The sequence below is a fragment of the Drosophila guanche genome, unplaced genomic scaffold (genome assembly GCF_900245975.1).
Source record: "Drosophila guanche unplaced genomic scaffold, DGUA_6, whole genome shotgun sequence".
Lineage (NCBI taxonomy): Eukaryota > Metazoa > Arthropoda > Insecta > Diptera > Drosophilidae > Drosophila > Drosophila guanche.
The window spans coordinates 4,403,652-4,430,991 of NW_022995745.1; the positions used below are offsets into that span (position 1 = coordinate 4,403,652).

The 27,340-nt window shown below is 44.5% G+C and overlaps 1 protein-coding gene across 10 annotated transcripts; it reads right to left on the reverse strand.

The window, feature by feature from the left end:
• Positions 1-1,296: 1,296 nt before the first annotated feature.
• Positions 1,297-26,848, reverse strand: LOC117580830 (pneumococcal serine-rich repeat protein). 10 transcript variants are annotated; one of them, XM_034267555.1, is made up of 19 exons: positions 26,288-26,848; positions 23,061-23,320; positions 16,982-17,065; positions 14,210-14,345; positions 13,940-14,143; positions 13,087-13,194; positions 12,886-13,026; positions 12,664-12,816; positions 12,462-12,592; positions 12,239-12,322; positions 11,596-11,749; positions 11,128-11,528; positions 10,714-11,055; positions 10,437-10,656; positions 8,681-8,890; positions 7,077-8,497; positions 6,364-7,016; positions 4,677-5,023; positions 1,297-4,617 (listed from the first exon to the last, which is right to left on the reverse strand). In XM_034267555.1, the coding sequence occupies exons 1-19, from the start codon at positions 26,435-26,437 to the stop codon at positions 3,694-3,696; spliced, it is 6,123 nt and encodes a 2,040-aa protein (XP_034123446.1). In that variant the 5' UTR covers positions 26,438-26,848; the 3' UTR covers positions 1,297-3,693. The 10 variants fall into 10 exon arrangements, with proteins under 10 accessions (XP_034123446.1, XP_034123450.1, XP_034123445.1 ...); XM_034267559.1 differs by having other exon boundaries at positions 6,364-8,497; positions 8,681-8,806; positions 16,982-17,026; XM_034267554.1 differs by having other exon boundaries at positions 6,364-8,497; positions 16,982-17,026.
• Between the last annotated feature and the right edge of the window lie 492 nt (positions 26,849-27,340).

Below are 27,340 nucleotides of genomic sequence, written 5' to 3' on the forward strand. Positions count from 1 at the left end.
CTTGGTTTCTCTTGGTTTTAGTGTTCGTATCTAGGTTCGTATTATTTTAGCAACATCATACCTTATGGTGAATAAAAGTTGATATGATGTAGATTTGGCACACTAAAAATCGAACTCGCAACCGAAGGCAAGTTCGCAGTTAGTTCTTCTTCTGTTTCTGTTTCTGTTTTTTCCTCATCGTACATACGAGTATTTACCCCATTAGTTCTCTCATTTATTTTGCGGCTCTTTAACATGTGCTAATTTCATTGTTTGGTTTTTGGTATTCCCTTTAGTTTTTGTTTAATTTATGTTTGGTTTTTTTTTTTTTGTATATAATTTTCACTATAAGTACATGCTGTATAGTATCTGTCAACATTGCGAAATTAGCAATTAGGAGAAAAAAAATATGTATGTATATGTATGTACTCGTATTTATACAATTATGTAGGAATTTTTACTCTAGGCTTTTGTGGGGGACTCTTTATGCGCTACCTTAAACTATTGTACAAAAATATCGGTAACTTAAAGACGAGCAATTTAAAATTTAAAATCAACAACGACAACAGCTCGCGGTATTTTACGAATAATTTAATATAATACAGAGTAATTCATAATTGGTTGGGTTCTCCTACTGATTCTCCTCGTCCTTTGTCTATTCTAATCGGGTGCAAGTTAAAAACAATCTTAAAAACATGATCCATATACATAATTGACTCACAGAGTTTCGTTGGTTGGCAACAATTGAACTGAGAGTGAGCTGTACGAAATAAGCTAGATCGAAATGGGCCCTGGATGCGGTCGGGGTGGCTCGGCTCGGGTTGATTCTGGGGTACGTTTGGGATAGCTATATGGTGGCTTTTGGGGGCTATGAAATATCTGTGGAAATATCCCTAACTGGATTTCTTCCCATTCCTCTAGAAAAATGCTTTATATGTGGCTCTTTAATATTATCATTCGATTTTTGCTAGGTTTTCCTTTTGTGTCTACACTTTTTACGAGTACTTCACGTTTTATAAAAAAGATAATGAAAAAGAAAAAACGTTTTGTGGTCCCTGGCGTATGTAATTCAATTGAAATGGTTTCTTTTCTGCATTTAAACTTGGCATTCAACAACAAAGAAACCCAATAAATAGATACCAATAAATGAAATAAAAAAATTCGTTTCCTTATATAGTAAGTTCATCTTTTTTGGCCTTGTCTCCTTGCTACCATTTCCCTACTTCCCGGCTTCCCTGCTTCCCTGCTCTTTTCTGTGTAAGCCTTTCCTGCTACTCCTCCGTCTAGTTGTATTGTAACTATTTTGTATTACTTAAGTGTTGTGCTGGTCTTATTAGATTAAGTTGGACTGCTTAGCTGGCTGTGACCCATTTAGTTGTTCTTGTTGTTTTGTTTTGTTTTGTTTTGTTATATTGAACCCATTTTTGTGAGTATTTGTTCCTTGAATTTCAGTTTTGTGTTTGCTTTGTGGCTAACTACAGATAGTAGATAAGTAGATAAAGTATCCGTATAGTTAGTTTTTCGTTGAAGTACGCATGTCTTGAGTATGCATGTGTGTGCTTGTGTGTTCGTGTGCGTGTCTGGATAGTGTATCTGTGTGAGCGCGTGCGTGTGTGTGTGTGTGCCTTAGTGCGCTAATTACAATAAGAAATCTATCGATGTTATCGATAGCATTCAGCCATGGCGATTTTGCGATTGCGATAGCGATAAGTTCGGGAACAGATTGTGTGAGTACAGTTACGTCGTGTTTGGGCTTTTTGCTGCTAAGTTAGTTGTCGCTACGTAACGCTCTATTGGTGCCTGCTGTTAGGGTTAACTTCTCTACTGAATATACTTTTGCTGGCTACTCTGAGTAGAGTGACTGGCTTGGACTGAGTCTAGGACCTTCAACTGCAACTGCAACTGTCTCGGTTAGTGTTCTTTAGTTTAGCATTAGGTTAGAGCAACAAGTAGATCGATGGGTTAACCAAAAACAAAAAATAGTAACACAACTTGTTAACAAAACGAAACCCAACTATCGGTTCCTTTGTTTAGATTTGCTTATGGTGTGATTTTCCGCTTAGAGTATAAATAGAAAGAGCTTTAGGCTTACGGCTTGAGTTTCGGTTTCGTTGGCGAAATTGATCTAGAACTGCACTAAGCTACTTAAGTGTTAGAGTTTGCCATTCTTATATCGAAATAGTTCTCAAGGGGGATCGTGTATGATGAATGGATTGAGCACGAAACGGGAACGGGTGACAAGCGTGAGGTAAGGCAAACGAAACCGAAGGAGAGGGTTTGGTGGGGGTGGTGGTAAAATTCGCATAGTTTTTGGGGACTAGGCATCTAGTCTATGTTTTAGTTAGATAGGTTTTGACTAACGCTTAGATAGGCTTAACAGCTCAAACTGAGGGGCTTTTGTTTCAACAAGTAAATCGCTAATCTATGCATATTATAAGCTCTATATATTTATATATATATATGTGTGTTTGTGTTTGTGTGTATGTTTATGTGTGTGTGTGTGTGTGTGTGTGTTTGTATGTCTGTATGCTGTATGCATGTCTTAGGCATGTGTGTGTTCAGAAATGGTTGCCTGTTCTATTTCAAAACATTTGTCCGAATCGATTAGTATTTAAAACGTTTCTTAAATAGTTTTCTATATAAGTTATTAAAGCTTTCGGTTTTCATTAGACTAGTTCATACATATATATATATATATATGTCTCTATATATATGTCTGTATATAACTATGCATATTTCTGTGTATATATATATGTACTTAAAATATATGTATGTTCCATAGTCTCTAACAATAAGAGGTATATACATTTTTATAGAGACAGAAAGAGAGCCCTCCGGCCGCGTCAATGTTCCAGAAAGGATAAATGAAAACGATCTTGGTAGTACACCCATACAGTGATAGACTGGTAAAGTCTAAGATTCAGTTATCTGTAGATACAAACGCTGAACAAACATGCGCGTGATGGCATGGACGTTTTTTCAGGACGGTTTAATGTGGGAATTATATCATCTCGTGCACTCATTCAACAATCTTCCATCAATCATTCATTCAAACATCTATACATTAAATATATATATGTAGTACCTATTAATCTAAGTCCTATCAAAATGAAGCAAGAAAGGCAAGAAGAGAAAGACTAAAGATGGCAAATCGAATCAAACAATCCCACGAGCTTTGGTTTCTCTAAGAGTTATACTGAGATCATTGAGATATAGACTCCCGTGGGGTTTCGTTTAAGCTAGAATCGAAAGCAAAACCAAAATGCAGCTGCCTCTGGAACATTGGTGGAGAGAACTCTCTGACTATCTTGTGTGTTGTTCTTGTTCTTGGTTTAGTTGTAGTTGTTTTTCTTTGCTTAAATCTACCTTGAAATATTTATATCCCATTTGAATGTTTTACTTTATATGTATGCATGTATATATATACTATATTTGGGTTTTCTTTCCTCTTTGGTTTGCCATTTTGGGGGGTTCGTCGTTAGGGCTAAACATACAATATAGAATATAGATCTATATGTCCTCTTTGGTTTGTATATCAAAGTGTATATATATACTTGGGGTCTATATATATACTTAGTTGTTGTACCATTGTAATACTGTCCGAATTGCTTATTGGTTGTTGCCCTCGTCCAGTGCTGTTTCTGCTGTCGGGTTGGACACGGAAGGTGTTCTCTGTTTAAGGGATTGGGCGATATTTGGTTGCGGTTATAGTTCTCAAAGCTTGTCTTTATCACGATCGATGCTCATTGCTTTGAAGATGCCACGCCCGATGCCGTAGCGCAGGTTGAACTGGTCCAGACTGGAAGCCCTCGGCCGCTGGTTGCCACTTTGGGTGCCGCTGCCGCTGGATGTGGACCCAGCTCCTGCTGCAGGCGCCTCACCAGTTACGCCACCGACGGGGCCGGTGCTGGTGCCGTGTCCTGAGCCGGAGCCTGAGCCTCGGGCCAACTGCTCGTCCATGTCCGTTTCACTGAACTCCGTTTCGGTGTCACTGAATTTGCGGCGGCGCCTCAGGAACGTGCTGCAGTGCTTCAGATCGCCAAGATTGTCGGATAGTGAGTGTCCGCGCTTGCGCTCCTGCCGCTCCATCTCGGCGGCCAGCATTCGCACCTCCCAATCGTTATTGCCGGGCCCACTGGCGGTGAGTTCTTCATCCGCCTCGGCCTCTGCTTCCGCTTCCGCTTCCGCTTCCGCTTCCGCTTCCTCTTCATCCTCGTCATCCTCCTCTTCCGCAATGTTCAGCTTACTCGACGAGGAGCTCGAGCTGGAGCTCTCACCAATGTCCAGGATCACGCTATCCGAGAGCCGTGTGAGGTTGCCCGTCACGTCCGACACCACCACGCCGCTGGGCACGCTACCGTCCGCCCCACTGAATCTGCCATCGCCAGCGGCTCCGCTCCACTCGCGATATCCCCTGCTGCTGCTGCGTCCATTCCCCTGCCCCGTATAGAAGCTTGGATGGCTTTGCGCATGCCGCGTACTCAGCGTGCCCGGCCCGCTGTAGTAGTTGCTGGGACAGTTGAGAGCGTTGGCCGAAGCGGCATGATGCCGACTCGGACCTGGGTGAGGCGATATACTGCGTCGCCCGCCCTGAATGGGTGGCGAAGAGGTAAACACCGTGTCCAGAGAGTCGCCGCGCTGCAAGTGGAAACATAACCATTTAGATACAATATTTAAAATGAAAGTGCGAGGCTCACCATAAAGAGAAGCTCTGCGGAGGAGCCCGAACTACTGTTGTCCTCCTCCGCTGGCTCATCGTCGTCCACCGAGAGCTGTGAGAGCTTCTCCCGCTTCTGCCGGCGGGCTATGGCCAGGGCTGAGGATGGGACTGCAGCCGAGGATGAGGCTGCTGAAGAAGACTTCTGCTCGATGGATCGCAGCTTCATCTGGAGCTGGGCAATGATGGCATCGCGACGGTGCACCTCCCCGGCCATGCTCGAGAATTGCGTCTCGAATTTCGAGTGCATCTCATTCATGTGCGTCTTGATTACGTGATTGATGCCGCTGAGTATCTGATTGAAGTAGTCTTGCGCTTCTGGAAATCCTTGAAGAGCAAAATCACAACCCATTATTAGCATAAAACAGCAAAAAGAGCCTGACAAAGGGAGGGGTACAGTTGTGTCTGGCGAACATGAGTCTTGCTGGGATGGGAGGACGTACAAAATATGGTAAGTTAGTTGTATTTATCAAACTGTGACTATCAAAGCATTGTGGCACTACATATTTATAGCTACGAGTGTGTATAGATACTTCTCTTATTTCGGATTTCAGTCGTTAATTATTTACACGCATTCCCATACAAGTTACAGCTGTGATTGTAGTCTTGCGCCTCCATTGTATCAACCAAACCATCGGCTCGGTTTCAAATGTATTATTTACGGGGAGGATTAGCTACATATACAATTGATAGGTTAGATTACATGCTTCAGCGAGTGAGCACCAAATATGGCGGCTGTTTCATTCCATAGCGTTCCCAAAGCGTGCGAGCGTGACTGTACCTTCAGCAGTTGAAACCCCTGCCTTAGATCTGTGCGTACGTGTAATTTGGTGTTCTAAATCAATGTTATATCTAATTAAATGAACCTTAACTATATTTTGAGTCTGTAGAGATTCAAATGGGTTCAAGGGTTGAAGTTCTAAAGAATATAGCTTCACTCTCAACTGCAGCATATGATGAAAGGGACTTTGGCTACAATTAGGTTCCATTGATAGGTACATTTTTAAATACAAATTGGTCACTTATACATAGTTAAAAGGAGAGCAGGCCATTCGTTAATTTCAACTGCAGGATATGTAATTGCAAAAAATAAAAGTTAATAATTGCATAACTTTGCTTTAGGTGTACACTCCAGGGTGTTATCAAGCAATGTTAGTACTTTAAGCATCAATGTTCATTAATTTTTGTAAATAATAACAATATCCCACATGCTAAAAATTGTATTCATTCAATTAAATGCAACTTCGAGGCGAGAAAGAAGATAGACGGATGGACTTAAAAAGAGATATAAGTCTCTATATAGCTTGAGGAAGAGACAGAAAGCAAAGCATAGGAGCGATGTTAGAGCAGGAGAGCATGTTGTTGAGGTTACCAACTCCGTAACAGACATGCAGAGGTGTGTGTTTAAGTGAGGGAATTAAATGGACCAAGAATATACGAGTTTAATAGACAGACAGAGAGAGAGAGAAGATATAGATAGATAGATAGATAGATAGATAGTTTTGCCAAAAGTACAGTTGTGTGTGTTTCGGTTTGGGGTTGAAAGCGTTGCGTTGGTTGCTCTTGTTCACACACACACTGGTTGTACGAGTAATTTCTGTTGTTTTAGCTGATGTTGATTTGTTTGGAGGTGGAAAACGGATTAGATCTGAAGCAGATATATTTACCTTCGGGCCGAAGCCCCTGGCTGCCACCAGCCAGCACATTGTTTGTGTTCGAGGTGGTGGTGTTCTGTCTGAGCTGCAAATTCAAATTCAAATCTGTGGATGTTGTGGATTGAGCATGAAATTCGGTATTCTGTGAGAGTATCTGATTCGATTTCGATGACACCGACGAAGATGAGCATTCGACAACATATGATGTCGATGCTTCTGCTGCTCCAGCTGCTGCTGCTGCTGATAAGGATGATGATAATGATGATGAAGCCGTTGCTCCAATGGCGCTGCCATCACTGCCCTCAGCTGCAGGTGGAGGCGGAAACTGGAGCTGGGGCTGCACTTGAGATTTACTCTGAGACTGCAGCTCGAGCGCGAAACTCTCTTGAGGGGAATTCAATGTCAACGTCGGCGACCAGATGCGTGTCTCCGTAGCCGGAAGAGGAAGTGGAACCGCGATCGGAAACGGATACGTTGGATTGGTAGTGAAAGGTGCGCTACCCATCCCGTTACCGCTAGCATTGGACGAGCTTTTACCGTTACCGTTAGCTTTACCGTTTGCGTTACCGTTACTCGGACTAATCGCGATCGCGTGCGAATGAGCCACGCCGGTAGCGCCGCCAAAGGCAGCGAACTGACCTTCCTCTTTGGCACTGGCGGGCGGGCTGGAAAGAGTTGAATGGAAGGTTACACTCTTCAAGAGCTTACTGTGCCTAGCCACGTACCCTTCCAAGGTCGGCTCCGCCAGCAGCCCCCTCGACGACGCGTGTGCGTGCGTCGTGGCTGTGGCTGTGGCAGTCGCCTCGTCTTGGGCATCAACTCCGCCGCTTCCATTGCCGTTGCCGTTGCCGTTGCCACCGCTTCCTCCATTGGCACCGCCCTTCTGCAGCTTCTTGAGTATGCTCTTCAGCTTGCGTCGTTCGACGGTTTCATTCGATTCTGGGCTGAGGGGCAGCGGCACATATTGCATCTGTCCGTGCCGGGAGTTTCCGGTGTCCGATGCTGATGCTGATGCAGAGGCCGATGCCGATGCAGACGCGGATGTATTGGTGGATATCGATGTTGAACTGGTGGTGGACTCGTAGGCACTGAGAAACTGTGAGTAGATACCGGAGGTGTCGCTGTAGCATCGGTAGAGCGATTCCGTGATGGGCAGATTCGCTCCCTGGTCGGACTTGGAGCAGTCCAGGCTGAAACTTCGCGTCTGCAGGGCCTTCTCCAGCTCCGCCAGTTTCTGGCGCTCGTTGAGGATCTTCAGACGCTTGACAAACGGCAAACCATTGTACTCCGGCGACAGGTCGAACACGCTCTGGTAGAACTTTCGTCGCGGCTCGGCCAGCTCTCCATCCGGCAGCTGCTGCTCGGGCTTTTGTAGGCGCAGGCATTCCCGCTTGGTGCTCGCCTGGCTGGCCGAAGAGCTCGTGTTGCTGGTGGTGGAGTCGTGCCCGTGGCCATGACCATGGGCGTGTCTGGGCGATCTGGAGCTGCTCCTGGCACTGTGGTGACGCGGACGGGACAGGGACTGGGACTGGGCCTGGGCGGTGGCCTCCATCTGCTGGGGTATGTTGCTCAGCGAGTAGTTTTTCAGGGGCGTGGCCAGGTCATCCGGCGAGCAGTTGGTGAGGCTGGTGTAGCTGGAGGACATGAGAGTCGCCAGCTTCAGCTTGGACCAGGGCTTGGAGATGGGCGTGCCGTCGGTGTCCGTGTCGGATTGCATTGGCGTGTTAAGCTTGTACGACGGTTTGGTCACCTTTTTCGATATCGTGGCTATGGCCAGGGCTTGGCCAGGTCCTACTCCCCCACCCGATCCCATTCCCAATCCCAATCCCACTCCCCCCGTTGCTGCTTCCTCGCCCACGATCGCTGGTGGTAGGGACAACGCTGTGGCATGCTTGGCAATCAGAGGCAGCGACTTGGGCGGCTCCTTCTTGGCTATCGCTCCGGTACTGGGACCAGGCGAGGATCCACTTGCCCCACCGCCCTGCATCTGCTGGATCTTCTGTTTGAATGATACCTTCATCATGGGCTTTATCTGTGCCACTGTCAGCAGCTGACTGCCCGAGGGGAGTCCTGCTCCCAATCCTGCTGCTGCGGCAGCCGCTCCTCCGAAGTCAATCTTGCTGCTGATGCTAGGAGGCGTCTTGACCTGACAGGCGAGTGGGACAAAGATATCAAGAGGTAGGGAAAGAAAAAGAGTTGAAAATATTAGTATATGGCCCAAAGGAGTTTCTTGTGTTCTTGGGTTGTTTGTTTGGTTACTGGTTTGGTGTGTTGGAATTTATTGGGGTCTATGTTTTTGGTCAGGATTTTGTTTATTGTTAGGCTTTACCATTACGAGGCCGGAATCAGGACCGGCGATCGCTTGCGGCTCGTTCTTAATTTTCAATTGCTGCAATCGCTGGATCAGGGGAAAGCCCTCGTTGAACTCTCGTTCGGGCTCTTCCTGTATCGATTCCTGCGGCGATAACGTACACGTTACATGTGAGTGAGGTGGAGATTTCTGTGGTGGTGTGGACTTAACAGCTCGCTCTTCGCGATCCTAGTGCAAGACACATAAAGACACATACAAAACTACTTTTTAGGAGCCGGGGAATTAATTACATACAACACGAATTTTGGGTGATTCTCATATATTTGGGCGGGCATTTTGGAAGCTAAATCAAACCAAAATATAACCTCAAATGCAACGCAAAAGCAACGTGTGGTGTGGACAAAGAAATTATGAATTATATGCCATGTCAGTGAGTGTCTTCCTGTAGCTGTATCTGTATCTGCATCTTTCTTTATTTTTGTGTAGCCTGTCCTGTATTTTATTTGGGTATCCGTGTAATAAGCACAAGCAGGTAGGCAACTATGGGGTTCATTCAGCCAAACAAAGTAAGCAGAATGATAGATGAGTACATCTGTATTGTAATCAGATATGATATTTATAATTTGACAGCAATTTAGTAAATTTTTGACGAGCATTTGCATACAGCAGCCGATCTTCATACCTGAAACCACTGTTTGAGTCAATGAATCTCTTCTACAAGCAGTACATTGATTAAACCGGAAGCTCCGCTTTATTGCCTTCACTTGGTCATGCAGTGCCTAAAGGTAGCTGTTCAGCAAGCAGTTAATTTCCCCTTCACAAGCAAACGGCAGAGCAGTGCGTCGCTTAAGAAGTTTATCAGCTTAAGCTGATCCAGTTAATTCCCTTCGCAAGAGAGGAAACAAGTAAGCAGATAAAGCAGTGCTCTGCTGAAGCATGAAGACTCGGCTCGTGTTTGTCTTTCAAACGAAACTAGACAGCAAAACAATATGAACATGTGGAGGAATTGAAACTCAATCTTTATACTTTTCTGTTGCTGGTTGAAGTCAGAGTTGAAGATTTCACTATAATTATTGAAAGCAAGAACTAATATGCGAACTCTAATATATCCCGAAAATATTACAACTGGTTCCATTTGAAATGAACAGCATAATTAATCGTATTATATTCTGTTATTATTTCCAAAATGTTTTGAAGCTTGGTTTTTGCATAACGTGCTGCTATTTACAAGAATGAAGAATAAGTTAAAGCTAAAACATTGAGTTGGGTGGAGTTTTTTTGTTTGTTTGTTATTGATTTTGATTTGGAAGGTGCACTAACAACTGCATTACAATGGAATACACATGGATGAGCAACTAGAAGTAATTGAAGAAGCATCTCAGAGACAACTGGATATCCGACTATGTCAGATGGTGTGTACATATCTGTAACTGTATCTGTGTACATACATATGTGGCAGTGGCAGTGTCCGTAACTGTATCTGTATCTGTATCTGTATCTGTTGTTATTTCTGTGGCATTGTCTGTGTTGTTTTTCCATTTGTCAAGCTGTTCATTCAATGCGTTTGTTTGTTTTATGTGTGAAGAAAAACCATTTAAAGCTTGGTGTGGGATGTGAAAGTGGATGAGAAACCATGAACAATGTGATCATGGAAGGTTGGGTGGTTTGGTGGCGAAAGTGGTTAAAGAAAAAAGTGAGTTGCGTGATTGGTGTTCAACGTCATCTGACGCTGGCTCTGGCTCTAGCTCTGTCGCTGTGGAAACTGTGTCCTTACCTGCTTCTCCTTGAGCAGCCGCAAGCGCTGCAGCAATGGGAGACCTGCCCCAATCGGACTGGGTGTCTTGTCGTGTAGCTCATCCTTCGCCTCGGCTGTGTCTGCATCCTTCTCGTCGGAGCGCACGCGGGACATGCGCTTCAGCATAATCTTGCTGCCGCGTGGCGAGGTGTTGTGCAGCGGCTGCATCTCCAGCGATTCGTCGCTCTTGCGGGAGGTTCTGCCCATGAGAGAGAAATTAGGGAGTAACTTCGTTTGGTGCGGGGGCAAATCCCACCTGGACTTCTTCAGCACATTACGAAAGCCCTTCACATCGTGCTTCAGCTTATCCACAATTTTCTTGGATGCACTATTCTCGCTGCTATCGCTCTGGTGCACCTGTCCCTGGTGATGGGCCTGATGGTGGTGCGGATGGGCCGCCGCATAGGCCGCGTTCTCCTTCTCGAGTGCCGCCTTCGCATACTTTTTGTTCACGCAACGCACCTCCATGAGCCGCTTGCGGCCGAGCGTCTGCAGGATCTCCTGCGCATCCGGATAGTCCTTCATGGCAGCCAGCACATCCTCCCGCGAAAGCGAAAAGAGCTCCGAGTAGCCCACGGAACGAACGTCCGCAGTGCGCCTACAGGATAGATGAGTGTTTTGAGTGTCAAATGATGCTCAGAGAGGTTAAGCACTCAATGGTAAAACTCACTTGTTCAGCCCGTCCAGATTGAGGATGCCGATTTCGCCGAAAAAATCGCCAGCCTTCATGGTTGTCAGCACCTTGCCCGTCTCGCTGAGCACCTCCAGTATGCCATCGGCAATGATGAACATCTCGCGCGCCACCTCACCCTTGCGGCAAATGGAGTCGCCCGGCGTAAAGATGTAGGCCTTCATTTTGAGCACAAGATCGTGCAGAAACTCAGGCTGGCACTCTTGAAATATGGTCACCTTCTTCAGCACACTTAGGTTCACGTGTAGGGCCAATTCGGTTTTCAGCTTATCGGGCAGCAGACCCAAAGCTGTGTTAATGTCCCCGCCACCCTGTATCCGCCCCCGCGACCAGCTATAGTCGTACCATCGCAGCACGCGACGCTTCATCCCACCCGGCACCTGCAAAACAAATAGTTCAATGTCAGTGGGCTCGCAAATTGAAGTGTGAGTGGAGTAATGAAGCCACCTTGTGATGCCTCATGTAGGTCTTGGCCCCATCCAGAAGACGCTCAAACTCCAGTCGATTCGCATTCCGATTCGTTATCACATTGCCCACTTGTCCAACAATTGTCGCAAAGATAAAAACACCAATCAAATAACTAACGATCGTAAAAATATATCTGCAAATGAGAAGATCAGAATCATGTGAATCTATAAGCATAAGGGAATGTATTTTTTGTGTGTACAAGTTATAGGAGAAAGAAATATGACTGATTTCATAATTATTCTCTCTCTTATAGCTATGTACACACTCGTATATTATAGCCTCTTCAACTTGCAAGATCAATCAAAGTTTTCGAAAGCTTAATTCAGCGGGAAATCTGTTGTTGTTTATATGTTTGCAAAGTATTTTTGTTACTAAACTGTTTTGCGTTGCAAAATAAATATCAATGGAATTGTTCTAGGCTGTCGCACGCTTTCGAAAACTTTTGATGTTTGATGTTTGAAGAGAATGCAACAGATCAGATCAGTCAGAGTTAGAACTAGAACATTAAGGAAGACGAATCGGTGGACAGCCCCATAAACAAATTGCATGATATTTGATACGATTTGATTGACTTTGCTTAGAGCTATACGCGAATTAGATGGATTTGAATTGTTGATCATACCCATAGCTAGAGCCAAACTGTAGCAGTCGTGATTTAATGCCACGTCTAGGTATTGATCTTGGGCCGTCCACCGAAAAGTTCGGTCTGATTTGTGTGTTTATTCGGTGCATTCATAATTTAAATTTGAAATGAGAGCAGAACCCGCGATAAGAATATAACCCAAACCGATCAGAATATGCGTTTTTCGACTGGTATCTGGTAAACTGGTAGCAGCCGTACTCACTCTGCATTCGTCTCGGGCGTTGGCAGGTCCCCGATGGTGGTCAGCGTCAGGGTGGACCAGTAGAGGCTGCCCAGATACTTGCGCGTTAGAGTGGCATAGTCACCCGGCCTGTAGGGATACACCCAATCACCCTGGAATATACAAGACGGAATTGTTAATCAATGTGTTTGGATGGGATGGAGTGGTTTTGGAGGCTACTCACCTGGAAACCCTCCGCTTCGGAGAGTAAAAAATAGAAGCAACCAAACCAATGTGCCAATATTAACAGGATATGAATTAGGTTAACAACGCGCCATAAATTTGGCCAAACTGTTCTACTCTCTACGATGTAATAAAATCTCACAGATCGATAAACCTTCAAAAAGGGAAAATGGAGGGCAAAAATGGAATTAATATGCGTTTATTCTCGTCTCGGAGAACTCACTTTAAAAAAGCGCGTAAAACGCAAAAGCGGATGGGTGCCCATCTTGAGCTGCAACAGATCCAATGGTATCAGCGCAATCATATCGAAGATGAAATCACGCGAGTGAACGTAGTGGCAGGCCAGCTTCCTGTCATCATATACCTGCAAAAGGGAAAGTTTCAGTTTCAGTGCTGTTGTTTTACAGATCTAAAGTCCACTCACCATTAGGCCCTGCTCGAGATAGCCTGTGCGTAATTGAACTATTATATCTAAGATAAATACAACATCTGTCATCGAATCGCAGATGAGCCAAAAGGTAGGCACAGATTGCTGTTCGAAAGTAGATAAAAAGTGAATTAAAAATAGAGGAAAAGCTTCATTCCGTTTGTTGGTTTTTCGGTAGTTATTTTGGGGACAGGTCAAGGGTAATTATGCAGGCAGCAGTCGGACTGCTGTTGACAATTGCCAGGGGAAAGGCATGTCCAGGCCATGGTTGGGTAGCCACAACTGCGGGCCTTTGTGGCCACGATAAAGGTCAGCTTAAGAGCTGGACTATTGTTTGCCATAGTCAAGCCGTAGCCACCTTTAATCTGATGACAAACACCAGCTAACTGGGCCATAAACAAACATTTGCCCAGGCCTGGCTGCGTGTCTTATAATTGAGTCATTACAAGCCAAAGAGCGGGAACAAACAGATAAAAAAACCCGGATAACTTTCGCCACCAACCACCCACACGGCTTGTGTATGTAGTGGCTACGGGATGCCCTTCGCCCAACATCTGGCACAGACTGTGACCAAGTCCAGTGGCTATGGAAATGTACCTCCAGTAGTGGAAGGCACAGCGTGGCAAACTCGCATTACACAAAACTCTTTAAGCGTAATGACAAAAGGGTGTTGGCTTTCACAAAGGCGAACAAAGGTCTGTCTGGACCACCTTTGAAAGGGTGACTGATGAACCTGGCAGGGGCAAGGGGGAATGGCACAAAAAGGAAAGACAATGCTGAATGGAGAATGGGAACCGTAAAGCGTAAGGTGGATTAAGGTTAACTGTCTGATGGGACAGATAGGACTTACCTGCAGTTCAGGAAAGCTCTGCCTCACAATAAGGGTCCATAGATTATATAGAACACATACAGTTACCATCATTAGCCAATAAAAGTAAAAATTTTCATCTGGATTAACAACGGATCGTCGTTTCTGCAGATAGCGTCGTCTTCGTTTAACACTTTTGTCGACGTCACCAGAGGCACTTTCTGAACCCGTATCTTCAACAGTTTCCTGCAAAAGAATGATCATATGGTAGTCCACTCCACTTCAGTCTGTGGTCCATGGTACGATTCGCACCTGTGTTTCGGGTATCTGTCTAGTCGAGAAACGCTTCAGGAAGGAGTCTTCTCGCTTGAGCGGTGGTTTTTTCTGTATCGCCGACGAGATTTGCACAGTGGTGCGCAGCTTCATCCAGCGTTGGTTCGATCGTGTCCTGTTTTTCGTTTGGAGAGAGAAAGCCATTAGGATCTTGAAACTGATGGCACCCCACTCACGGGGCTCGCATTAGGGATTGTCTCACACATTGAACTACATTAGCTACAGTAGGAACGGAAATGACTAAAAACTACGGACAGAAGAAAGAACGGGGGCAACTGAAGAGGCATTCCAACTAAGCGTCACAGTCAGCGGAACAGTCACTTACGAGTATCGAGTATCGACGTAACACGAGACATCGAACAAACACTTACGCTATGATACAGCTGATGACGGAGTACAGTTACGGGTAACGGGTAACGGGTTACGGGTTACGGGTTACTGATATACATAGTACTGTGCTTCGTTTACGGCTACGGCTACTTAGTGGCAAGGCAAACAACATTCAAAGGAGAAGAGGTGGTCCCCAAAAGGCCATAACGTAAAGGCACGCAACGTTTACGGCAAATGGTAACGGTAACGATAGCTGTAACGGTAACGCTAACAGTGAGGTGAAACGGAAACAACGAAACACGCAACAAACAAGAAGAATGAGAAGAAAGACAGTGAATCCAGATGGATCCAGCTGGATACAGATGATTGGATGAATGGATAGATGCAATGTAGCAAGAAGCAGGCATGCAAAAGTAAGGATTTGATTATTTCTATACAGGATTTGATAGATTACGGATGAAAGATTAAATATATTTTATAGATTGAATGTAGTTCGGTGCAGACAGCCGACAGCAAAAGGCATTCCACGGAAATCAAATCAAACCAAGGGGAAATGGCAATCAGAGACGTTATGCAATCCACAGGAAGAAATTAACGAGAAAATTGCAATTGAGAAAACATTTCTGAGAAGCAGCAGCGGCAGCGCGAGTCAGAGACAGACAGAGAGCGAAAGAATGAGAGAGAGAGTGAGAGAGAGAGAGAGAGAAATGGGGGTTATAGTGGGGCTGGGGCGGAAGTTGGGTAAAAGCTGGAGGGTTGAGGGTGGAAGTTGAGAGGGAATAAAGTCGGGGGGCCAAGAACTTTTCGCTCTCGATATATAAATAGCACTTATTTTGGGTACGAGCACGAATAGCTGTGGGCAAATGTGTGCTGTTAAGCTGTCGGCCAGGTGAAATGTGAGGCAGGCAGTCTCGCAGGCTCGCAGGCTTCGTGTTTGCAGCACTTTTTACCCTTTAGCAAAAATCCAATCCAATGAAACTGAAAACTTTCTTTCTCAATTAAAAAACTAAAAAGCTGACAAGAAAGGAGGAAGTAAGGCTAGCTAGCAACGGCATGCCGAGGCTACGAATACCCTTGCAAGGTCTTTGCGAAATTCTTTCAAAATTTGTTGCCTTAGCAGCTGCCAAAAGGAAGTCTTTGAGAATGTTCTGTAAGTTAGTCTGGGAATGGTCTTCACGTTAAGCAATAGAGAGAACTTGTACAACTTTGGAAACTATTTTGCACTTGGGATAAACCAATATGAGTGGTTTCCACTGGTAAGAGCAGACAGTAAGACAATTTTGCTGATCCTGCCGTTTGGTTTGGGGGTCGCCTGCAAGGGCATTGCTATGCACTATCTACAGACTCGATCTAGGACTAGTGTACAACTACTTTGGATGAGAGGGGAAATTGGAGCTTTTGGGTTGGGGAGGGTTTTGGGTGAGGTTTTACCACTTTAAACTTTTGCTCAAGCCGCTCAAGGTCGCCATTCAATCGTCTGTTCTGCTATCGCATGATGTACACAATTGATTTTCGATTTTGTATTCTATGTACGAGTATATACATGGCTTATGTACATTCAAATTTGATTTCTTGCTGATTGATTAATTGTTTGGATGGTGTTTTGGCTTAATTTATGCACAGTTTAATATATTCTCATTCAGCATAGCAAATGCCAAGCTACGGAATAAATATGTTTTTTTTCGTTTTATGTTTAAGGTTTTTGCATTGTTTTTTTTATTTGTATTTTTTGGTTTTTGCATTTTGGTTTTTGGTTATTATTTCGTTGGCTGGTTTTCTACGCTTTTGTTGTACTATTTACAGCGTTGGCTAAGTGATTACGCATACGTCATGTGGTACGATGAGGTACGAGAAAAGAAAGCGATTGGTAGCAATGCAGTTGGCTAAACGAAAGATAAATCAAAGGAAAACTATGATAGCTATAGGTGTGGTTGCCAAGTATCAGTATTTGTGCGTGTGTGTGTGTTTTTTTTGTGTTTTATTTTGTCTGAGACTTTGTACAAGGTGTGGTTCTGGTTCTGGTTCTGGTTCTGGTGCTGGTTTGAGAGGAGTTTTCGGGCCTGGACACAGGGGTGTTGGCTCGTCGCTACCAAAAACCCTACTCCATCCCTCTATATATGTTCTTGTAGTTGTAATTGTGTATACATATATATCTGAGTTTTTCTTTTGTTTGCCTATTCAAAATGCAAAGCGCGCACATGCCGATCATCATCATTATCATCATCATCAGCATCATAATCATAATCCATAAAGTATAACCAAATGAAAAGAATGAACAACGCTTAGCTGTGTCTATTCTATATGTGTTGTGAGTGTGTGTGTGTGGCTTAGTGTGTGTTTGTCTTGTGTGTGTGTGTGTGTTGTATGTGTGCAGAGACAAAACCGACAAAAATCATAAGAAACACAAGAAAATAAACTTACCAATCGGAATCTGGATCTGAAGCTCCATCTCCGATACGCGATTTCCTAAACGAGTTTCCAAAGTTTTTCATTTTTGGTTTGTTTCTTCATGTTTTTTTTTTTTTTTTTGGTTTTTGTTTTGTTTAACATATACAAAATTTCGTTGTATCATTTTCATTTCATTTTTATTTTTATTTTTTTTTTGTTTAGTAATGTTTCGAGGCAAAGTGAGAGAGAATTCAATAGAAATAGATTGGCACAGAGAGACAGGCAGATAGATAGATAGATATATATGTATATAGAGAGAGTCAGTGGACAGAGAGAGAGCGAGAGAGAGAGAGAGTGTGAATGAGGGACACAAAGAGTGAGAGAGAGAGAGACACACACGCAGAAAGAGAGACGCCCGCAAGATAGACAATCCATTTGGCGGACTTGTTTGACTTGGCTCTTGGCTGATATGCGGGCCGGTCCCCCCAATGCAGAACCCATGCCGGAAACCATCCGGGAACACTTTCCTACCATTCTTTCCCTCCCTTTGCCCTTCGCCAACCAAGCGGAAAAAGGCTTGCTGCACGATAAGATTATGCCCCATTTGATTGTGTGAGCGGGTGAGTGTGTGCGTGACCCCATTGTTGTTTTGGGGTCAGCTGAACCATTTGTGGACTTTCGATTTAATATAAATTGGGAATGAGCTTGTTAGTTTTGGCATTTCCAAATTCTTTTTTGTTCTTTTTGGTTTCGCTTCGGTTTTGGATTTTGGGTTCGAAAAGGTTAAAGAGCTTCTCCGGGGGTCTCCGACTCAGACTCAGTCTCGTTCTCAGTCTTAGTTTCGGTCTCGAATTCGACCTATAAAATGGCCTTCTTTATTGCACCACAAATCATCCAACGAAATGTTAAAGGACTCGCTATCTCTCTCTCTCTGTTTGTGTGTGTGTGTGTGCTCATGTGTGTGCGGTTCGGTTAGGTAAAATTGTTATTGTTTAATGGCTGCATGATGTCCGAGTTTCGGATGTTTCGTGGGAGCCCCAGTTCCTAAGCCGGATTTCAATTAACGCCTGTGGGCCAGCTTGGGCCAGCTATCAGGCTGCAACCATGACCAGCCAGATTGTTTGGCAACAATCGCGTTCGGCTCGCCACTTGACTGGCCTCAAATGAAATAACAATTGAAAAATTCCGCCAACTCATCCAGTCATCATGACGGAAACGCTCTGAACGATTCCCGCCCTGACATGGACAACATTTGACTGCGGTCATGGAGGACCCAAAACATATGCCACCACACCTCTGTGTGCCACACCTCTGGGTGGGACTTGGACTCTGATTTACTATCTAATTTCATTTAAACTCGGCTACGCCAGCTGCCCAATATAATTATAGCCACTTTGTGTCGTTGCCTACGAGTATTTGCTTCTCTACGGTCATTCTAGGATTCCAGTAATTTTGCTGTAATTATTTAGCTCTCACATCTAGTATCATGGCTATGATACAACTAATTGGTAAAAGCTTCTAGACTGTGCACTGCTCTTAATTTCCACCTTTCAGGGCAAGTGAAAATTATCTGTTGGCGTTGCAGCCACTTAAAATATCCATCAATTGATCAATGTGCAATTAAATAGTTAACTGGCAGCTAAACAGACAGTTGACTGAACTCAACTCCCAGTTCCGACAGTTTTAATTACAAACTTTCAACTGCACATCGATGTGCACGTCTGTATATATAGCCTATTGACCCGAGTGTATAAATAGTTTGATGCAATGCTCGTACTGTTATGGACATTCATTACCCATAAGCCGCTTGGCATTCGTACCTGTGCCATAGGGCAGAAGTGAGCAGCATCTCAAGTAGCTGCAAATCAAAACACAATTGCTGACAGACGACAGATCGAACAATGAATGTGATTGCGAATCAAAGTAACTTGTAAGGGAATTACCTAACCATAAGTTCTCACTTGACACAGAGAGGGAGAGAGAGGGACAGAGAGGCATTGGTGAAGTGGGGGAGGAACGAAGAATGAGACTATTGGGGCATTGAGATGTCCTTTCCCTTTTGTTGTGGCCAGGATTGAAAGAACACTGCATAAATGTTGGGTTTCCATGGTTTTTGGTTTGCCTCGTTCTCTGGGCACTGCTCACTTGGCTTCTACATAAATTTGCAATTTTCTAAATTCAAATTCTTTGTAAGTTGTCAGTCAGAAGAAGGCAATTTCCCATTTTGTATGCACAATGCCAGGCGGAAAACAGCAGCAAAGCATTGTGGCATATGCATAGGCGCATGTTGTGTGCCACCTCCCCTGATTTCACCGCTCTCTCTACTATTTGCATGTGTATGTATATCTGTGTGTTGGTGTATTTGTGTCAAAAGTTCGCCTACATTGCAGTCAGCAGCTAGCAGCAGCTTAAACATATCGATTCACACACACACACACACTCTCTCTTCTCTCACACACAAACAAAAGCCACTTTAACTTTTGCTGTTTGCTGAGATTTTTCAAGCAAAAGTTCTTCTGCTCCCCATTTACACTGTCATGTTATTTATGTATGTGTATGTGTATGTGTTTATCTGTGTGTGTGTGTGTGTGTGTGCTTGCCTCAGCTTGGCATCAACTTGTTTAGCTGGGGTAAACTTTTAAGTTTCCCCCCTTGCCAAAAAATGAACCGAAACTAGAACAGAAAGTGGTTAAGTGTGCGAGTGAAGTGTTCCTGGCCCTGACACCTTTCGCTCCCCTTTTAACAATACAGTGCTACCTCCTCCCCCATATGTGAAATACATACATACATATATTATGCATATGGCTAATATATGCAAATTCGTGTCACGCACTTTCCAACACTTATTAAACGAGCAAGTCCCCGCGGAGTTACAAACAAGTTTTTAAGTTTTGTGCTGAAACAAAAATCGTTACAGTGTTAGCTCTCTTACACATGGCACAGGACATATGCATAACTGATGAACTTGTTTAAAATTACCGACCAACGCTTTTCAACACTGATGAGGCGAGAGAGTGTGTGGAGAAAGTTTTATAGTTTTTGAAGGGGAAACATTTACCTAACAATTGTTCAATAATACAGTGCTAACCCTCCAGTATTATGCACTTTGTGGTAAACACTTTTGTAACCTGTATACCATACTGATAGCCGTTTCTTAGCCCTGTTTTGACGAGGAAAATTCTCTTCCGAATGGAAGCGTGGATGGATAAAGAGGTAGGACAATTTCCTCTTAACTGCAACTACCTGACAAGCATAAACATCAATTTATTACTGACATGGGTAATCACATTTGTATCCAAAGATTTGCAAAACCTAAAAAAAACATATAAACCGTAGAAGAAAGTTTCCCATAGAAATTTCTTTTGACAAGACTTAATCAAACCGCCCTGGAATGACCCCACATAGGTAGTGTGAGAAAGAGAGACGCAGAGAGAAAAATGAACAGTTCTAGAGATGGGCTGTGGGAGAGACTTGGCGAATGAGCGAGCAGGCGAACGAGCGATTTGGATAAGAGTTGAGTTGAGTTTTAAGTTTTGAGAGAGGTCTGGCATTCGCTTACACATCAATGATTTATATGAGATTAACAGATAGTTACACATAGGTTCATACACTACGATAAGATCGGGTTAGTAATTAGTTACAGAGACACAGACAACGAGAGTGTGTGGGTGTGTGTGAGAGAGAGACAGAGAGAGAGAGAGAGAGAGCGATCAATGAGAGTTAGTCGGTTGGTTAGTATATCGAGGGGGCATATTGAGGCGAGGGCTTTTCGATTATTTTCTGTGAATGGTGAGCAAGAAGGGGGGGGGGGGAGGGGAGATTTATCTCACATACACGCACACAATGCAAGAGAGCAAGTTTACACACACACGCACACACACAAAAAAACATAGGTTAGAGATAACGCTAGAAAAACTTGAATCGCCAGTTAAACAGATATTGGTACTGGTAGGTACGACTTTATACGCATATACATTAGTATGCACGAGTATACGGACTAGAGTTAGATTAGTGTAGAAACATTCCTCTTGATGCGTCGCAATGAGCAGTAGTAGGCCATCACGGCCCTGAGGCTCTTCCACTTGGTCGTCTGCTGGCCATTCCCATTTCCATTTGCGTGGGCCTGGACGCGTGACGGCTGTGCAAGCTCCTCGGGATGCTCGCTGATGAAGGAGGAGAGCGTCTTCATTTTGGTGCAGCTGCCCGAGTTTATCAGTCGCTGTGCCACGACGGTGCCATTGCTCTGGTCGGAGGACGGACTGTTTTGTAGTAGCCGCACCTGACGGCGCTGTCGCGGTTGCTGATGCTGTCGCTGTCCCGTCGTCAATATAAGTCTATCCTTCTCTGTGTATCTTAAACTACTGGGTGTGCAGCCACAAGCCAGCTGGGACGAGCTGGCCGATCTAAATCCATATGCGATCCGATGCGAGAATTTCTTACAGTGATTAAATTTTGCTGTTCGTTGATGGTGGTTTGAGAGATGGAGAGTACGAGTGGGAGTACGAGTATGGTTGGAGTGGAGCTGAGTGGCCGTGCTTAAAGAGATTAACCCCCGAACTGTGATGGCCCATTAGGGCATGAGTAGCCGCAGCAGTCACTAACTCTCTCTTCGTGTATGTGTCTCCTGGGACAGTAACTCTTCCTCATGGCCTGGCTTCAGTCTCTCATTCTTGTCTTGGTTAATTAATGAAATCATGTACAAGAACACACACACGCACACACACCAGACCACACACAGAGTGAAACACGGACATGGGCAATCTCGACTAATTGTCATTGCTAATTTCCTTTTTGTCACCACAATAAACACAAACAAAAGTTATTCTGTCCCCTTGTTCCTGTCTTCCTGTTCCTGTCCACGTTTCTTCCTGTTTTTCTGTGTGTGAGCTGATTGTGTGTGTATGTGTGATCCATTCAGCTGCAAGAGCATAAAAAGTTGAAGCCGCAGCCTCAAAATTCCACATACAGTGCGTTTCAGCGCTGTATGACTACACTGTGCGACATCTAGAAGTCGATTTGTGCAATAACTGAGTTATTTTTGAGTTCTTTTAGTCGATTATCGAATCAGCTGAGTATCGATTATCGGTTGTTATCGATTTATCGGCTTCTCTACAAATACGAAAGCCAAATGGTAATTAATGTATCACTTTAACACATACAATTTAAGTAAACAGTAAGCTGAAAGAAAAATAAACTTCGAATAATCGTTTCGCCTTTAAATCGATTTTCTTTTCGCTTCAGCTACCAATTTGTTCATCAATACTCGCACTTTAAATTGTCAGTTTTTACTCTCTTTCCCTAATACGCTATACGGACAGCTAAGAAACGCACTGTAGCTGTGTATAGCTCCCTTACTTCTGCAAATCCAAGACTTTTGATTAGATTAACCAAGACACGAACTGAAAACTTTTGATGTTAAACCCTATCCCCAGCTCCCAGGTCTCCCGCGTCCCTTGGCTGCTCCCATCCCTCTTTTCAGTGTCAACTCCAGCTCCAACCTCAAAAATATTTGTGTTGTACAAATGTACGAGTGGTGTACGCCTGCACGCCTTTGGGTGAGGGGTTGGCGCTGGCTAATTGCTAATTAGATTTAATTGAATCAAGTTTGTTGTCGTTGTTGTTGTTTTTGGTTTATATATATATTTTTTTTTCGGCTACGAATACGCATAAGAATACGAATACGGATGTGAATGTAGCTTACGGTTAAATAAATACATAAAGCTGCCAAAGCTGGCATGGAGCGGCGCGGCGAGTTGCGAGAGGCTAGGCGAGGCGGCGTCGAACGAAGCCCAACAAAGTATGCTACACATTTATCAATTACGCTTACTGCACGTGTCTATATATATGTAAACGCAATGTCTACATGTGTATGAGTGTGAATGGGCATGTCTGTGAGTGTGAGTGTGAGTGTTTGTCGTAACAATCTTTTTACGCCTGCGATTTGAATAAATCATCTTTGTTGCTTGCTTCTCCTGCCTTTTCCTTCCATCGCTTTCGCTTTCAACTTTTATTTTACAGTTATGCACGTGTCAATGTATACGAGTGTATGTGTGTGTGGGTGTCGGTGTTTGTGTGTGAGTGTTGACTTGGCCCTTTTGTGGCCTAAACTTACCGCTGACTGGGACTCTTGCTATCCGAGGAATGCGGCGCACTGTGGTTATCATCGTCATGGGCCATCTTATGGTGTCGCTTGTGATGGCCTCCAGAGCTTTCGCCTGTGGCTGCGCCACCGGCAGCACCACCGCCACCGCCAGAGCTACTGGTCCCCGTTGGACTGATGACATCCGTATCGCTATTGCAGTCGTGAATCTGGCGTGCCACATCCTTGACGAACTTCCCAGTGCCATGCTCGCCGTGCTCGTGCGTTTCCATCTGCCGAGTAAAGAGGATTATCATGGGAATAAGTCGATTATATTAATTGGGTTCATCACATCGATGTGTCTGTGTCATGGTGTCATGGTGTCATGATGCCACGCAGCCATTTTGCTCCAGCCCATGGTCCTGTGTGTGCATGTGTGAATGTGTAATTGAGCGCATCCTTATTGCTTATTATGCAAATTTGCCTCCAAATGAGCCCGGGGCAAGTGTTATGTGCAGACAATTTGACAACAAATACAATATTCAGGAATACCAACAGCAAAAGCAACCAGAAACCAGCAACCAGCAACAGAATCTGTTTGAGCGTTAGCCTTTAAACAACTATCCAGGCGTTACCCGCTTGGCCTCCCCCTGGTGCATTCTAAATCGGATGACGATACTTAATAATTTATCTTATTTCTGCCGACACGAAAACTTCCTCAACTACAGACCCACAGTCTCGACCTAAGCAGTTGTCAAGGCAGCAGAGCAGGAAAATGTGAGGGCAGGCGACAGTGGGCTGGGCTGGGTTTCAGGTGAGCAGAGCAGATTTATCGCATTTGGCAGCTCAGTGTCAGTAGCTTCTGCCGAAGTGCCTGAGCAAATCAGAGTACGTAATAACGCAGCTCTCGAGTTAGATTTGAATCAGTTGGCAATTTATTTCGGGGTGAATTGTTCATAAGATTCCGCTTTAGCTGGAATTGGCCAACATTTGTACGCTGCAGTCCACTACGCGTGCGAGTATTTCCTCGGAATTCATCTAATGAAAAAGTACGAATCAGTTCATATATTTCCGTGACAACCGATTGAAGGTTGGAGTAGAAGTTTTATCGACTCAAAGCTTAAAGAGAGTAAAGAGAAATTTCTTGCGAACTTGAGATAAAAATTGAATCTGCTTTAATTATAATTATTGATTTTTCAGAAAAGGGCAAGCAAAGGTCATCCAACTTCTTTTACTGCAAATAAATATATTCCATAGCTACACGAAATAATTCCTTGAATAAAAACCACTGGAAATTCAATTTAATTTTCTTTTGGCTTAGAAAATATTTTAAGCCCATCGATTAGGGGCATACACAGCGTGAATGGAATCATAATCCTGTTACAGCTGCTGGTATCCTTTACCAAAGCTGCGGAAAAGCTAAAATTAAATCAAAGTCTCCTCCTCCTTCGAACATTAGCCCGGGATCTGTGCCAATAAGCATCGGCTATCAAAGGTTAGTCTGTGTGGCATAAACAAGTTTTCCCGAACTTTGCGTAACTGTGGCAATGAAATCAGAGTGGAGTGCACCCCATACCCGTTCCTCTTTGCTATAACAACCTTTGGTCAGTGTTGTTGGGCCACTTGTCCACTAACCCATTACAAATTTACAGCCAAGTTCGGGTCATGCCGCCAAAGAATTTGGGCAAGTACCTCCCCGCTGCCTCGAGTGCGGTAAACTTGAGAGCTGGTCGCCCATGGGGACAGACATTGGCAGTGTCCTTCCCGTGTGTGTCCGTTACGTAATCCGGCGATAATCCAGCGGAGAGAGTTTCAATTTGGCATTCGGTCTAAAAAGGGTGGAAAAGGGAGAAACCACATAACATATCTATCGGGATTTGTATGCCGCTCCCACCAATTAGCTGACAAATCGGTTTAGGGCCGGATTAAGCTCCACTCCAGCATAGGGACATCCCAATTGTATGTGCCACAAAACTTGATTGGAATTTATTGTGGTTCACATTCTGGGACTGAATGCGGGCTCGCCCCCACAAAAGGGATTCCATAAATATTTATGACCGAAACTCTTATGGACTAAAAAGTGAATTGGTGGGGGGTTCCTGCTGATGTTGGTCTCCGTTTTAATAAGGCAATGAAAAGTCGGATACGATGCGTTACGGGTAGCAGCTCCAATTTCCTGCTCAGTTTATGTGCAGGACATTTCACGGGTGCAACGAGGAGACACAAATTGCATTCAGCCACAAAACCAATTTTTTATAACTCAGACGGGCTGTGGGCCAGCTTGGTTTTCGTTGTTCACTTTTGAATAATTTACAACAGGTTGACCTGATGGCGGCCACGATTCATCAGTGGGTGAGGACACCAACAACGAATGGCAAATGCTCTGTTTTAATTTCCCAGAAAAGCTGCTCGGACATTGCCTAAAGTTTCTCAGGAATCGTAATTATTGCATTGGCAAAAGGTTGGCTCCCTCTCTTTTTCAAAAAGGCATTAAATCCTTGCTTTGATGCATTCGACGTGTTACACGGAAAAGCTGTTGCGTCTTTATGAAAAATTGTTCGCAGAAAATGAAAGCTGCTGCAACAATTTCACAGAAACTCATTGGGTGGCTTGAGCTGGCAAAACCCTTGGAAATTGGACACTGAACATAAATATTTAAGAGGAACTGCTGGATCACTGCAAGGGGCAACAGCTTTTGGCAGGCAACTGCTGCAGGGACGAACTGTAAGTGCAAGTCCTGCCAGTCATTTCTTTGCAAGAGTTTTGACATTTCAACCCAATCTTTAACTCAATTTTAAAATGACAAAACTTACACTTCTCATTTGTGAGTTGAACCTGGCCAAAAGTTATTCAATTTATCAATTTAATTGAAATGGGAATAAATCAAACGATGGAATTGAAATAAGGCTTCCTTCCATTCAAGGTATGACAAAGCCCCGACTTTTATGCTAAAAATCATTGACAATTTATGCATTTATTTTGAAGTTTATTTAACACATTTTGGCTCAATGCATATGCCCAGCCCGTACGCATCAAATACCCTTCTGCAGCAAATATCAATATCAAAAAATATAGCCACCATGGGGACATAATCGTAAAAAGCATAATCAAAAATGTTTAAATTGTATGCTTTATGGTTCCAGCTGGCAAATGCTGAACAGACTGAGGGATAGACGAGAGTTAGGGTGGGGTCAGTCGTTCAGTCGCTTGGCTGTGGCCTATACATTCATTCTTGTATCTACCTTTAGTGAATGACTCACCGTATATAGGCCCGTTGCAGTGGCCCCCGATGACGAGGAGGATGCTGCTGCTCCAGTGCTGCCGTAATTGAGCTGTGAGTGATAGCCGCTGGAGAGGATCTTCTTGTGTGCGGATGCATGCGCCCGATACGCGCTCACGCTCAGTTTCATTGTGGCATCAACTCGATGCCCCACACGCCCCCACCTTCTGTGGGCGTTGCCACTTGTAGTTAGTGTTGCTGTTGCCTGCTACGTTGCTGTGTTTCTGTGTGTGTGTGCTGCGTGGGCGTGGTCGCTTCACTGCTCTAATGCTGGCACTGGCGCTGGCGCTGCTGCTGTTCCTCGATGTGCTCCTGCTGATGTTGCTATTGTTGCTGTAGTCGCTTTCAAGTTACGTTGAATTGGGCTTAATTGAGTGCCCAGAGGCGGCTGACAAGGACGACACCGTTTTTGGGTTTTCTGGCTAACAGGAGGGTAGGCGTTTTTGGCCAGAGAGTGTGAGAGCAAAGCAAGAATGTGTCGACACCCAGAAACAAAGCAAACTTTTTATTGCCGCCCTTAGTGCTCCTCCTCCTCCTCCTGCTCCTCTCTCCCTCTCCTCCTTCTCCTTCTCCGTCCCCTTCTCCTCCTCCACCCCCACCACCTCCTTTGCCTTTGCCTGTTGTTGTTGTTGCTTTTGTTTGTGTGTGCCTGTTTGTGATGCGACAGAAAGACACAAAAGGTCCTGGCAAATGGTTGGAATGCAGATGATGAACTATGTGTCACCACTGCTAGTTCTGTGCCCTGGCCGGGGGTCTTTCCTCTGGTTTGGTTTGGTTTCTGGGGTGGCCGCTATTTAGTTTAAGTTGTCCATAAACGTTGCTGCTGCTGTTTCGGTTACTGCTGCTGCTGCTGCTGGCATTGGGGCATGTAGGCCGCTGCTGCGTTACTCATCCACCTTCCGTTTTACTTGTTACAGTTGCTGCTGCTGCTACTCCTCCTCCTCTGCCTCCTCCTCGTTGCTGCTGCTCCGCCCACTTCTGTTACTTTTCTGGGGGGTTTTCAGGCTGTGGGTCGGGGGGTTATTCCTTTTAG

Excerpts from the sequence above, each read along its gene's own strand:
- LOC117580830 (XM_034267552.1), bottom strand. The coding sequence starts at position 26,437 with ATGAAACTGAGCGTGAGCGCGTATCGGGCGCATGCATCCGCACACAAG. Across the intron at positions 13,195-13,939 it reads AGAGCTTTCCTGAACTGCAG|CAATCTGTGCCTACCTTTTG; the intron begins GTAAGTCCTATC and ends ACTTTCGAACAG. Across the intron at positions 12,593-12,663 it reads CCGAAGCGGAGGGTTTCCAG|GGTGATTGGGTGTATCCCTA; the intron begins GTGAGTAGCCTC and ends TGTATATTCCAG.